The sequence below is a fragment of the Arachis ipaensis genome, chromosome B4, assembly GCF_059453495.1.
Source record: "Arachis ipaensis isolate K30076 ecotype BB chromosome B4, ASM5945349v1, whole genome shotgun sequence".
Classification (NCBI taxonomy): Eukaryota; Viridiplantae; Streptophyta; class Magnoliopsida; order Fabales; family Fabaceae; genus Arachis; species Arachis ipaensis.
In genome coordinates, this window is record NC_142439.1 from 125,004,628 (window position 1) to 125,019,167 (window position 14,540).

At 42.6% G+C, this 14,540-nt stretch overlaps 1 protein-coding gene across 2 annotated transcripts; it reads right to left on the minus strand.

Moving 5' to 3' along the window:
- Positions 1–829: 829 nt before the first annotated feature.
- On the minus strand, positions 830–9,507 carry LOC107639711 (phospholipid-transporting ATPase 1). Of its 2 annotated transcripts, XM_016343279.3 has the most exons (10): positions 9,095–9,507; positions 8,790–8,929; positions 6,882–8,639; positions 5,069–5,414; positions 4,099–4,882; positions 3,859–3,982; positions 3,481–3,700; positions 2,722–3,180; positions 2,308–2,622; positions 830–1,176 (listed from the first exon to the last, which is right to left on the minus strand). In XM_016343279.3, the coding sequence occupies exons 3-9, from the start codon at positions 8,350–8,352 to the stop codon at positions 2,424–2,426; spliced, it is 3,603 nt and encodes a 1,200-aa protein (XP_016198765.1). In that variant the 5' UTR covers positions 8,353–8,639; positions 8,790–8,929; positions 9,095–9,507; the 3' UTR covers positions 830–1,176; positions 2,308–2,423. The 2 variants fall into 2 exon arrangements, with proteins under 2 accessions (XP_016198765.1, XP_088339222.1); XM_088483096.1 differs by lacking the exons at positions 8,790–8,929; positions 9,095–9,507 and having other exon boundaries at positions 6,882–8,688.
- Between the last annotated feature and the right edge of the window lie 5,033 nt (positions 9,508–14,540).

Sequence of the window (14,540 nt, forward strand, 5' to 3'; positions counted from 1 at the left end):
CATCTTCTTTCAAAGTTTATGAAATCAAAGTTCTACTGCTATTATTTTTTGTTCGACAAAATGGATCCAAATCAATTCAACTCTTTTTCAATTACTTACAAAACTTTTCTCAAACTCCAAATACCCAACAAACCAACTCAACTCTTTTTTCAATTACTTACAAAACTTTTCTCAAACTCCAAATACCCAACAATCTGAAACCTCAAACTCTCAAATTCCAAATCAAAAGTTCACACTACCAAATACATTTTCAAATTCAAATTCACAAAATCTTCCTAATTTCAATTTTCAAGCTCCTTATAATAATCAATTTCCTATGTTCCAACCACAAAATCAAAATTCACAATCACGACATTTTCCATTTTCATCCATATTTAACCCTTCAATCAGAAATGTTACTCCAACATCCTTGCTCTTTTCAACTCAATTCAGTGCATCGAGACATAGCTCATCTGATGTTGGTGGCTCTTCTAACCCATCCCCTCAAACTCCGATACAATCTAGTCCAAATTCGCAATATTCAGATTTCACCAACCCTCGTGGATTAGATATTATCAGCCTCAATAAAGATGACATTGAAAATCGTAGGCAAAATAGTATTCAACATTAGCAATGAAAAGAGAATGAGATGTTGATCAGTGCATAGTTGAATGTTTCAACCGACCTTATATTTTGATACCGACCTAAAGTTAGCTCCTTCTAATGGAGAAGAGAAAAATACTTTGAATTCTTATTTATTGTTTATAACGCAAAAGTTGATGTGGAATTACTTTTTATGATAGGTAAGCCATAAATATAGACTGAAATGAATTCTCTATTGAAGATGGTCTTATGTGAAATTACTTTTTTCTTTTCTTTCCATTAAAGCTTGATATTTTTTTACAGAACTATTGTACAGTTGATTACACTCTAATTTATCTCTCTACCACAAACATTCCCCTCTATAGAGACAAGTGGAAAACACCATATATGGGCACATGCCCCACCATTAAAAATTCCACACCCCCCATATCAAATTACTAGATAAAAATCTGAGACTGAGTTTCTTCCTGGATTGGAGGCTTGGCATGGCTTTGATCCGTAACTTGTTATGCGCTTCCCTGCGAAATCCTTGGCTACTACGTAAGGATGCCGAGCATTTGTCTCGCGTTAATGCAATCTTCTTTTGCAACGAATCTGGGGGTGACCAATAGATTAGTACCAAGGGCAATTCAAATCTAATGCATTGAAAGAATAAATCATTCATTACACTGCATCCACTTACATAAGAGTGAAAATAAGAAACGAAAATAAAATACGAGATCTTATAGATCACTTTTTCCTCGAAAAACTCTTAAAACAGGAAATAATTTGACGAACCAAACAGGCCCCAAGACATCAAGGTATTGGCAAATGAGTCCAAATACTAAACTGCCAAGTGAACTACTTTCAAGCTCTGCCAAGTATCTATAGAAAACTGGACAACAAATCCAGCATGGATTCATTGTTAACAAATTTTAACCAAGATCTCATAATCCAGTGAAAAATAAATTGAATGACAAATTTAAATAAAACACTGAAGGAAGCTAACAAACGAGGGAACACAAGTAGTATGTTAGGACCCTTGGCTAGTTACTCGAATCTTTAGTTAGATCGTTACTGACTTTTTTTTTTTTTTTTTTTTGGACAGTAAAATTTCATTGATAAAAAACTTAAGGCCTAGCCTTTTACATAGATTTATCCTTACAAAGCACTGTTCTATATTAAACCAATAGTTTTAAACAATGAAAAACTAACTATACAGCATTAAATCACTTCAGATTATGTAGAGCATTCTGCTTCACGCTACTAGCTGGCACTCTGATCTGTTCTTTTTTTTTTTTTTTTGTCGGATGGATTGGACAGCCTCCAATCCTAAACATCACCCACTCACACACACTACACTACATGGGTTCTTTTTTCCACCAGTGGGATTTGACCCCGGATGTGGTTGTTTGGGAGGCATATAAGATGCCACTTAAACCAAGCCTCCAAAGTAGTATCTTTTCTGATTTCTCCCAACAAATCCATAAAGACATATCTGATGCTATTGATATAAGCACAAGGACCATACTATCTCTAAATCCTAAAACCTGCTATGGAAGGTGTGTCATATTACCCTCAATAAATCTGACTGCTTCACTCATGAGTCACTACATTTTCTGGTGACAATCTAGAATTTAAGTTATCCTTGGTCTTGGGTGTAACCAAACTATATTTTAAAGGAAATATCATTCAAAAACACCTATAATAATAATAGAGGGGGGAAGAGAGAAATCGCATGCTTACCAGATCACCTATACAACCAACTGCCATCAGAATGCATTGTGATGACAAATGCAAGGGAAGCCATTTTAGTTAGGATTTCCTTAGTTTCTGTCAGCAACACAAGACACTAACACCGGTTAACTGGAAACTTGTTGCCTCGACTGCACATGATTATGTCGTTTTCTCAGTAGCTCAGCTTCTCTGGCTATCTGGATATCTGAAGGCCAAAAGATTTGGCAAACAACTTTGCAAGTAAAGCGAGGGAGCAGCGCTACGATAATTATAAGCAAAATGGTTATCCAATATGTAGGGGACACTGCCAGACGATAAATAGTCCTGCATTAATTTAGAGACATGTTACCTACTACTTATTATGTCAAATGGTATTGATTCGCTATAACAAAATTCTCATAGGAAGAAGCATATGTAACTAACCAGTAATTGGGAAAGACAGGTATTGAATCCAAGACTATCATGCAACCATATGTAATGATTATTGATCCCCATACAGCAGCATGAGTAATTAATACCCAACGATTGATGTCCATGGCCAGGTGTACATTCACAAGAATAACAACCGCAATTGTCCACAAACTGCCCATGCTCCATATATCAATCGCACTATCCTTGTATGTGAACAAAGGAGTGTAGAAGAGAACAAGGCTCTGCCATACTGTGTCAATCATTGTGATCCAGAATAAGTGCAAATTGTATGCCTCTTGCCTGTGACCAGCAGTGTACAGCTTCGGATACTTCAAGAGTGTCCTATGGCTCAAGTCTTTGTCCAGAATACCAACAAAAATGGTAGGTACAGATGTGTATATCACAGAATAGAATACACTACTCCAATCTGTCAACGCAGATGTTGTAGAAAAAGCAGTGCATAATATATACCTACAGACAAGGAAGATAAAAGATCAGAATGTATAAAATTTCATGCAATCTGCAAGTACGATTAAAATACAACATCCAAAATATGGAGGGAAAAAAAGGCTTTTGACAGTAGTCATAGCTATTGTATGCAGAAATAATAAAAATCGAAATGTTGCTAGTTTAACTTCATGTCCAGATGCTTAGAGATCCGAAAAGTTAAAAAGAAAGAACACCATCCACAAACAAAAGAGGAACTCAATTTGTAATTTCCCCAAATAAAAATAAATAATAAAGAAAGAAAGAAAGAAACACTAAACATACCAGAATAACATCAATACAAAGACAGCATTGCGGTAAAAGTTGTACAGAATTAAGTAAGCCACACGCTGATAATTCCAGTGCCCATGAACCAGGAGTAATTTTTTCAAGAACTGAAATTGCCCCATTGCAAAATCTGATGCCATCACCGCTTGGCGCCCTTCCTGCCCACATATTCCAACACCAACATCTGCCATTTGGATCATCGACACATCATTGGCCCCTGTCAAAAGCATTTAATAAGAGAATAGGCATCATAAGTTTGTATCAATTGCATCTTGCTTCAAAAGTACATAATCTGGCTAGACTAGCAGAAGTTAATGATCCATAGAAAAAACGATAATACATAGGACAATTTCATATTGTTACAAAAGAACTTACCATCACCAATTGCCAGTGTCATATCATCTGTGCGGCTCTTTATCAAAGCAACAATTCCAGCTTTCTGCAAAGGAGCAACACGACAGCACAAGACAACCCTACAGGAAGTTGCCAGGTCGAAAAGCTGTTGTCAAAAAAACAAAAGAAACAGTAAATATTACCCTGAAATTTTGTTTAACAAACCCAATCAAAAACATCAGTGTGATATTCTAAACAAATACTGAGGAAGGATACACTTGCCTCTGACTCTAATTCCTTCTCCAAAATATAAACCAAACTGTTCCCATCAATTATGAGTGCCAATGGAGCAGTAGTTCCTTCTTCCTGTCCTGGATTCCACTTAGGCAAACTCAATGACTTCGAACCATTGGGAATATCAAGATCACCAAGTCCAGCATTGGATTTTTGTTTCCGATTCTGATTACTTGAAGACCTCACGCCATATTTAGCTTTAGCATCACCCAAAAGATTACGACAATCAGCCTCTGAAGTGCCATTTATAATAATCTGTTGCATATCTGCAGTGAGAAGTTTGCAAGAGAGACCAATTGAAATTGCTGTCTCCTGCTTATCACCAGTAAGAACCCAGACCTTGATTCCAGCTTGCCGCAGGGACTCAATGGCTTCTGGTACACCCTCTTGCAGCTTGTCCTCAATTCCCGTTGCTCCAAGTAGCTTTAAGTTGCATTCTATAAACGCTGCTGTTTGACGTAGTTTAGCAGCTCTTTCATGCAAAGAAGTGCTTGCCTCTTCATACATGCTTTGCCACTCTTCAAGTTCAGCATCTGAAAGATCTCTAGATGCAACTACAAGAGTGCGCAGACCTAGTGAAGAATATTCATTCAGATGACTCTGAGTTACATCTCGTATGGTATTGTGGCTCTCACTGTCATTTGCTAAAATGCTAAACATTGTAGTATCAGCACCTTTGACTAACACCTTTACAACGTTGTTGGGAAAACGAATAACAACAGACATCCTCTTGCGCACACTATCAAACTCGTGTAGGCCCAATACGTCCAATCTATAAAGCAGAGAGAAAATGAAGTTACCGAATAAGCTAAATATGGGTCACACACAAAGTACAAACTTGAAGTTACTGAACTAGATTATCCAATGTACCGAATAAATTTTTGCTAATAAAGCATATCAGCATTCTATATAAAGTAAATAACGTTTAACCCCTTGCAATAAGGAAGTAGCTATCTACCTGAGCTTCTCACCATTGACGTCGATGACAATGTGTCCGGATGTTCGCTCAAAAAGAGTATATCCATATGCAGAAGCAGCAGAGACTAGAGCTTGTTCATCAGGGGATTCTCCCTGGTACTCAATACCTTCCATATCTTCATCTGATTCACTTGTTCCAGGACTGGAAAATGTACCACCAGTAGGAATAGGGATCACAGTATTGCAAGCTGCCAATGTAAGAAAAAACTCATGCGCAGCAATTCTGTCATCTCCATGTGATTCACTCTGCAACACTGTCAGCAGTTCAGAATCAACTCTGATTTCAGATTTGAGCTTCCATCTCCGTCTAGGAATAACAGGGGCAGCTGAAAATAGGAAAAAAGTCTTGTGATATATTGGCACTGGAAAATTTGTTAATGCATCATAAACTTATAATGATTTCTGACGGGAACAGAGTAGCTGAAATCTTCTTACTTAGATAAAGAACATAACTGAATTATTAAGTTCATAGTAGAAAAATGATCAAAGAGCATAGAAATCTAATCAAATGATACACACAAGAAATTGTAGAGGGTAAAGGAAAACAACAGCTGACTCAGAGAGTATGTTTGGAATAGTAAGAATTAGAATTCTTTCAACAATTAGAATTCTTTTCTTTGATTTGGAACATCATAATGCATAAATTCCAATCCTAGTGAGAATTCTAAATCTCACATTCAACCCAAATACAATCCACATTTAGAAATCCAATATGTTGATATTTGCAATTAAAACTGAAATATCAAAAATAACCCTGCTACAATTTAATATTCCAAGTAAACCCTTTATTTTAAGTCTCAACCATTAACCCTTTCTCCCTTCAAAGTGACCTTCTGTCGCCTTAGCCATCTTCATCGTCAATGTCGTCGCCATCCTCATCATCACTGGCATCACAACCCACTATTTGCCCCTCAATGTTGTGATCGACCCAGAAATCACAATCAGTGTTTCCAAGAGAAGATGAATGAACAATTGAGAAAAGAAGCAAGAACTTATATGTGGGTCTTAAGTTGGGGTGTCAATGTTTTGGCTGTGATTCAATATTAGGTTACCATGATTTTGTTCTGTATGTTCCATCTCCATTTGGGTATAATATGTTATCAATTACTCCACAAATAATTTGTGTGTGTGTGTGTGTGTGTGTGTGTCTGTGAGAGAGAGAGAGAGAGAGAGAGAGAGAGAGAGAGAGAGAATGGGAGAATAACTTAATTTCTCGAAACATAAAAAGGAAAAGTTTGCTGGAAGTGGGTGGGGGTACTGGAAGTGTGGGGAAAAAAGCTTTCGTGGCAAAGGCAAAGGCAAAGAAGACAACATATTAAAAGGAACTGAGGGTTACATATTTTAAGAGGGTAAATATTGAGGATAAGATAGTAATGTTAAATATATTCTAAACATTCACTTTCAATTCAATTCTTTTTATTCCAAATTTAAGAATTGGTGTGAGGATTCTCAAGAATTCAATTCAATTCTATCTCATTATAGTTTCAAAACACCCTCATATAGTAAGCTCTTCCCCTAACAATAAGTATGGGAGCCTCATGTTCTCACAAAACTCTGTTTACAACCACCAATTATCACTTGTGAAGCAAAACAACCATTATCATAAACCAAGGCAGTAATTCATTTCTGACACTTAGAAAACAAAAACTAATCACAATCTCAGGAACATAAATGTTAGCCTTTCAGTAACAAGGACGTCAAACAACATTAGCATGATAAGAGATGATCCCACAGCACAACCTAATTAAAGTGTCTGATCTTAAATAATGATCTCAAGAAGAGAGACTGAATACCTGTATCATCAGCCACGACCAACGAGTTCCCGTAATTCTTCCCATATACACTAGCTCTCTGGAATTCCATTTTGTTTTCGGTTAGTGTTCCTGTCTTGTCTGAAAATACATAGCGTATTTGACCCAAATCTTCATTTATATTTAATGACCTACACTGAAACCTTGATCCAGAGTTAGCATCATACATATCCCCATCTTCAATCATGAAGTATGACTGGCCCAAACGAACCAATTCCATCGTGATGTAAAGAGATATTGGTATCATTATCTGAAACACTATAATGGAACTCAAGAAGGAGAAAAATGCCTCCATTGGTATCCCATAATACTTGTATCTCTTTCTATTATCTGGCCCATTGTTGAAGTATCGTTTTCTGTAGTAAGGCAAGGTATCAAGCTGGCTGTTGTGCCGCACCAGCCAAAGACACATCCCAATGGCCACAACTAAACACATGATGAAAAGAAAAATCGACAACCAAAGGGTTTCTCTGTTCATGTAACTTTCAAGTTTGCTTCTCTTAGAAGGAGAAGGTGTGCTGTTCATCATTGCTTTTGTGTCTTGTCCCGCATAAACCACAACACCAATGATCCAATCTGTGTTCTTCAGTTGGCAACCACGCAGAACAATGTTAGACTGGCTAAGCGAAAACTTAAGTCCGTTGAACTCCATGTTTGCCGTGAACTCATAAATATTCCGGTTAGGCTGCTCGCATCTGATAACCCCAGAAACACGACAAGCTTCCGAAGAAACTGCAGCAGTTGTTTCCTGCTTAGCATACCTAGTCTTCAAATTCGACTCTCCATCCAAATTCATTGTCTGAATATAGGCAAGCCCACTTTGATCACTTGTCCCCAGCAAGACCATGTCAGCTGGAATCGTCTCATCAGCAAAGATCTTAACAACCTCACCAGCTTGTATATTCTTCCACTTCTTCGGCCGGAAATCATCATGCTGAAGCACCAATGATTCCCGGTTGTTCTCATTGCGATCCGACCTGTGCCGCCGCCAGTCTTCATATCCATCCTTAATAGCCGTGACGCAGAGCACAAACAATAGCGGGAAGAGTGACACAGTCCTCCCAAATACGGCCAAGGGAGGAAGCTGATTGAGAGCCGCAATAGCAAGGAAATACAAATAAGCAACCCTATGAAACTGAATAAAAAGATTCTTAGGCAAGAAGGTAACAATTGTGTATTTACTAGTCCTGATCTCATTCCCCGGCAACTCACACTTATCATCAGTCCTCTTAGGATCATTAATATATATCAACCTAGCACTATCATCATGCAACAAAGCATCATCAAACTGCACGCTGCTCTTGTGCCTAACCCTCTGAGGCTTACTATAATTATTGTGATTACTACTCAACCTATTATCATGATGAACTACATGCTGTTGTGAAGAAGAACCTGAGATTTCAAAGGGCACACTAGTGCTACTACTATTGGTGGTGGCATCATGCAGTTCCATTGCACCCCACGATACCCCTCGCACCCTCTCCTTCGTGGAGCATTCCAAAGGGTGCGTGTGGTGTTTGTGGGGCAAATGGGACTCACCAAAGTTGAAATCTTTCTCTGTCACAAAAGTGAAATTGGTCTCAAGTGCTGAATGGAAGCTAGCTTCACTAGCTAAATCATAGTCTTTGTCTTCCGTCAGATCAAGACCTGTTTTATGATGAGATTCAGAAGCATCGTCAAACACAGAGGAAGCTATGGATCCTGATTTCTTCGGGCGGTGTTGAATCAGTGGAGGAAGATCTGAATCAGAGAGAAGTGGTTGATTAGAACTCATATAATGTACAAATCCTCCAACCACATTGGAAGAAGAAGAAGAAGAAGAAGAAGAAGAAGAAGAAGAAGAAGAAGAAGAAGAAGAAGAAGAAGAAGAAGAAGAAGAAGAAGAATCACGTTTTGTGCTGTTGTAGTTAGAACATGCCCATCATGGAATCAAACCAATGCTCATCAAAATCGAAACTTTAGTGAAACCCACGGGGCATTTCGCGATCTAGAAGAAGCTGAAACACAGCACCCAAAAAATCGAAGAAACCCTGTCGGAAAGGAAAGGGGAAAAAGTGTCAGTAGCTCGATTTCTAGAACTTTAACTGAATTGCAAGGATAATACTTAACCAAAAATCAATACTTCAATACTTCTTCACTAATTAAAGGAAGCATTATGAAAACAATAATAATAAACCCTAATTGAGAGGGTGTACCTGTGAAATTGAAGTGAGGAAAAGAAGGATCTCGAAGAAGAAGGAGATGATAGGATCTGGGATGTAGAGAGAGAAAAGAGAGCCTTTTTTTTGTAGTGGTCGTAGATGTGGGTAGCGTTGTGTTGTGTTGTGTGTTTCAGGTGAGTTTTAGGGTGAGAGAGAGATGAATCATGATGATTGAATTGATGGCATTGTTTGCATTGGGAGAGAGAGAGAGGCACGAAGAGCGAGAAAATCGGAAGGGGTGATGAGAAAATTGACAGTGGAGAGAGAAAGTGAAGAAGAGAGAGAAGGGAACGGTGAACCACCAAATGCTTCCTTTCTTACTTTGTTAGGACCACCACGCAGTCCCAACCCAACCCAATGGCCAATGCCTAGACACACACTACTACTACACTACACACACCACTTTCTTCTCTTTTTCTTTTTTGCTTAAATTTTATATATTTTTCCTACTTCCCGACGATGCTATCTACCTAAGTTATTTTAATAATTAAGTTCAATCAAATTAGTTAAATAATTTATTGATATAATAAAAATTAATTAAAAAAAAAGGCATAAAAAAATATGAATTAAACTTAATTATAAAAATAATTTGATATTTTTTTTACTGTTAACAACAACAACAATAAATAACAATTTAAGACATAATTAAAAAAATTAAAAAAAGTCATGTGAAAAAAGAGACAGAACAAAATGAGAAGAGTTAGAAAGAGAAAAGAAAGACTATAACAAAGATGATGGAGATGGAATATGCGACAGAAATAATGATGTAAGAGAAAATGAAAAAAGTGGAAGACGAACATGACAATAGAGGAGTCGATGTATTAGAAGAAAAGGATAAAGAGGAAGACAAAGAAGATGGTGGGGTGAAAGAGGTGGTAGAGGTTAAGAAGAGGAAGATGACGACAAATGTGGAGGTAGAGGAGGCGATGCAGCAACAGATCTGAGGCAGATCCAGGAGCTATGAAGGTAGATGCAAAGAGCAAGCATTGAGGTGAACAAATCCAAATCTGATTTGCAGTATTTATCTGTATTCGATTTGAATCTTGATTCAATTCGCAGGTTTATCGGATCGGTTCTTATTTATATGCAGATGTTACGGCCTGGCCCAGAACCTCCACGGGCCGGGCCGACCCTAACACCACCCGATCCGGATAGACGCCCCGCAACCGACCCGGACACGCGTCCAGGACAGCTCATGTGCAGCTAGGGGACAACGTCCCTAGAAACATGGGCCTATTTTGGACGGGCCCACCTCTGACAGGTATATAAGGGGAAGACTTGCTCTTCCCCCAAGGTACGTCACGTATCACACTACCCTTTCCACCTGCACATTTACTGACAAGAGCGTCGGAGTGTCTTTGCAGGTGACACCCCCTCTTTTCCATACGAAGTACTCGGGACCTCGCGTATCGTTGACCGGCAGTCCACGACCTGACAAGCCCCTACCATCATCCCGGATCACAACCCGAACCGTCTGGTAACCGACCTACCGAACATTGGCGCCGTCTGTGGGGATCGTCCATGGACTTCGTGTTAGTCGAAACGGAGGCAAACCAAGAGGCCGTACCCGGAGGCGACGTCGCCGGGACGGGAACCCGACAACATCCGAGATCTCCCCCGAGGGACACGACCCAGGCACACGAGAGACGCCCCTTCGGGGGGACTGGCGACAACCACGCCAGAATAATGCAAGAAAGCACTGGGGAGAGAGGGCGCGCGAGAAGGCGTCATGACCCTGTCATTTACGCCAGGCGCGAAGGGCGGCGTACCACAAACCGTGGAGACGAAAATGCTCGTCGGGAGGGCGACGAGGGGAGAACGAATACTCAGGGAGCCGTGATAATAGGGGCCACCCCATTCCACCGCTCCATACTCGAGGTCCGGCTGTCAAAACATTTTGACAAGCCAACGGACATGAGGTATGACGGAACGCAGGACCCCCTAGAGCACCTAACGGCCTTCGAGGCTAGGATGAACTTAGAAGGAGTAGGAGATGAGGTAAGATGTCGCGCCTTCCCGGTCATCTTGGCGGGACCTGTAATACGGTGGTTCAATAACCTCCCGCAGGGCTCGGTGACCCAATTCTCCGACATCAGCCATGCCTTCCTGGCTCAGTTCACAACCAGGATCGCCAAAGCCAAGCACCCGATCAATTTGCTAGGGGTGACCCAGAGAGCCGGGGAACCGACCAGGAAATACTTGGATCGTTTCAACGACGAATGCTTGGAAATCGATGGTCTGACGGACTCGGTGGCGAGTTTGTGTTTGACGAACGGGCTCCTGAATGAGGACTTCAGGAAACACCTTACCACAAAGCCCGTCTGGACAATGCAGGAGATCCAGTGCGTGGCTAAGGAGTATATCAACGACGAGGAAGTAAGCCGAGTCGTGGCTGCCAATAAACGGCAGCCCGCCTACAACCAAACCAGGCACTACAAAGGCAGAGAAAAACCAAGGGAACACGCCAGGGACGGTGGCCCAAGTAAGGTGCCGAAGCCATTCCCCCGAATCGGGAAATTCACCAATTACACCCCCCTCGCGGCACCGATCACGGAAGTTTACCAACAGATAGCAGAGAAGGGGATACTGACGAAACCCCGACCTCTGAAGGGCAGGACGGGGGGAGACAAGAGCCTCTACTATGAATATCACAAGGGATACGGGCAAAAAACCCAAGACTGCTTCGACCTAAAAGACGCCCTGGAGCAGGCAATCAGGGACGGAAAACTTGCCGATTTCTCCCATCTTATCAGGGAGCCGAGGAGACGCAATCGGGATCGCAAAAGCGAAGACGGGTCCCGGGCGACAAGACGACGCCAAGAACCAGAGGGGGACGACCACGGTCTCACGGTGGTGAACGTAGTAACAGCGAGGAACTCCACCCCAAGGTCAAAATCGGCACAGAAAAAAGATGCCAAGGTCCTCGCGGTCTCCTCCTCGTCTGCTAGAAGTTCGCGGGGACTCCCATCCATCTCTTTCGGCCCTGAAGACCAATGGTTCGACGAGGCGCCGGAAAGTCCCCCCATGATCATCACGGCCAGGGTCGGAACCGGCCTTGTCAAGCGGATCCTGGTTGATACGGGGGCAGACTCGAACATCATGTTTCGAAATGTTTTTGACGCCCTGGGACTACGAGATGCCGATCTGGCGACCCACCAGCACGGTGTGGTAGGATTGGGAGACCACTTCATCAAGCCGGATGGAATCATCTCACTCCCGACCTCCGTGGGACAAGGGCGGAGGCGAAGGACGGTGATGGCCGATTTTGTAATCTTACGAGATTCCACAGCTTACAACATCATCTTGTGAAGAAAAACCATCAACGATCTGGGGGCAGCTATTAGTACGAAGCTGCTCGTGATGAAGTTTGTTGCTGATAACGGATCCGTAGGATCCATTAGAGGAGATTTGGAAACGGCGGTTGCCTGCGACCATGCCAGCCTCTCTCTCAGGAAAAAGTCCAAAGAAGCATCGGGGGTCTTCCTCGCCGACCTAGACGCCAGGATAGATGACAAGCCCAGACCCGAGCCGGAAGGGGATTTGGAAAAATTTAGGGTCGGTGATGGGGACGAGAAGTTCACGTTCATAAACAGAAACCTCCCCCATGAATTAAAGGAGCCGTTGATGGAGATGATCAGAGCCAATGCCGACCTCTTCGCTTGGACGCCAGCCGACATGCCAGGGATAGATCCCCAGCTCATGTCACACCACCTGGTCGTCAAACCGGAAGCCAAGCCAGTGGCCCAGAGGAAGAGAAAGATGTCATAGGAAAGGGCAGAGGAGGTGGCCAGGCAGGCGGCCAGCCTGCTTGAAGCAGGGTTTATCCGGGAACTGGACTACTCGACCTGGCTGTCGAACGTAGTTTTGGTGAGAAAACACAACGGGAGGTGGAGAATGTGTGTAGACTACTCTGACCTCAATAAGGCATGTCCTAAGGACTGCTATCCCCTGCCCAACATCGACGCACTCGTCGACGCAGCGGCGGGGTATCGGTATCTGAGCTTCATGGACGCCTACTTTGGGTACAACCAGATACCGATGCACCGACCCGACGAGGAAAAAACGGTGTTCATAACGCCAGGAGGGACCTATTGCTACAAAGTAATGCCATTTGGTTTGAAAAATGCTGGCGCCACGTACCAGAGATTGATGAACAAGATATTCAAGGAACTCATACGCAAGACAGTGGAAGTCTACGTGGACGACATCCTCGCAAAAACCACACTACCCGACGATCTCTTGAGCGACCTGGGAAGCGTATTCGCCTCCCTCCGGCAACACGGCATGAGGCTCAATCCGCTTAAATGTGCCTTTGCCATGGAAGCTGGTAAGTTCCTGGGGTTTATGATCACCCAAAGAGGAGTAGAGGCCAACCCTGAGAAGTGCCAAGCGATCCTCCAGATGAAGAGCCCGGGTTGCATCAAAGACGTCCAACGGCTGGCGGGAAGATTGACGGCGTTTTCCCATTTCCTCGGCGCATCGGCAGCAAAAGCCCTGCCCTTTTTTAATCTGATGAAAAAGGGGATAGCATTCGAATGGACCCCAGCCTGTGAGGAGGCATTCAACCACTTCAAGGAAATCCTAGCTACACCTCCGGTGCTCGGAAAGCCCAAGGCCGGAGAACCACTCTACCTCTACCTAGCTGTAACAGAGGAAGCACTTGCAGCAGTGCTCTTAAGAGAAGAGGGGAAAGCTCAGCAACCGATTTACTTCGTAAGCAGGACCCTGCAAGGATCAGAGCTGAGATATAGCAAATTAGAAAAACTGGCGCTGACACTCCTGACCTCCTCTCGAAGGTTAAGACAATACTTCTAAAGTCATCGTGTAGTCGTCAGAACGGATCAGGCGATTCGTCAAGTACTCCAAAAACCTGATTTAGCTGGAAGGATGATGACCTGGGCTATTGAGCTATCCCAATACGACCTGCACTACGAACCCCGGCACGCAATCAAGGCGCAGGCAATGGCAGATTTTTTTAGTAGAGGTAACGGGCGATCCTCCCGAAGAACCGGGCACACGGTGGAGACTCCACGTAGACGGGGCCTCCAACCAAACCTCTGGGGGAGCCAGAGTCATCTTAGAAAGCCCGACAGGAGTCATCTACGAGCAATCGACCAAGTTCGAGTTCCCTGTGTCGAACAATCAAGCAGAATATGAAGCCCTCTTAAGCGGACTAATACTAGCTCGGGAAGTTGGGGCATCAAAGGTCGAAGTATGTAGCGACTCACAGGTCGTCACCTCCCAAGTAAACGGAAACTACCAAGCCCGGGATCCTCTTCTGCAAAAATACCTGGAAAAAGTTAGAGAAATGACAAGTCAATTCCAAGAGGTCATAATCCAACACGTCCCAAGAGAAAGGAACACACGGGCAGACCTCCTGTCCAAACTAGCGAGCACGAAGCTAGGAGCGGGTAACCGATCTCTTATTCAAGGCATGGTG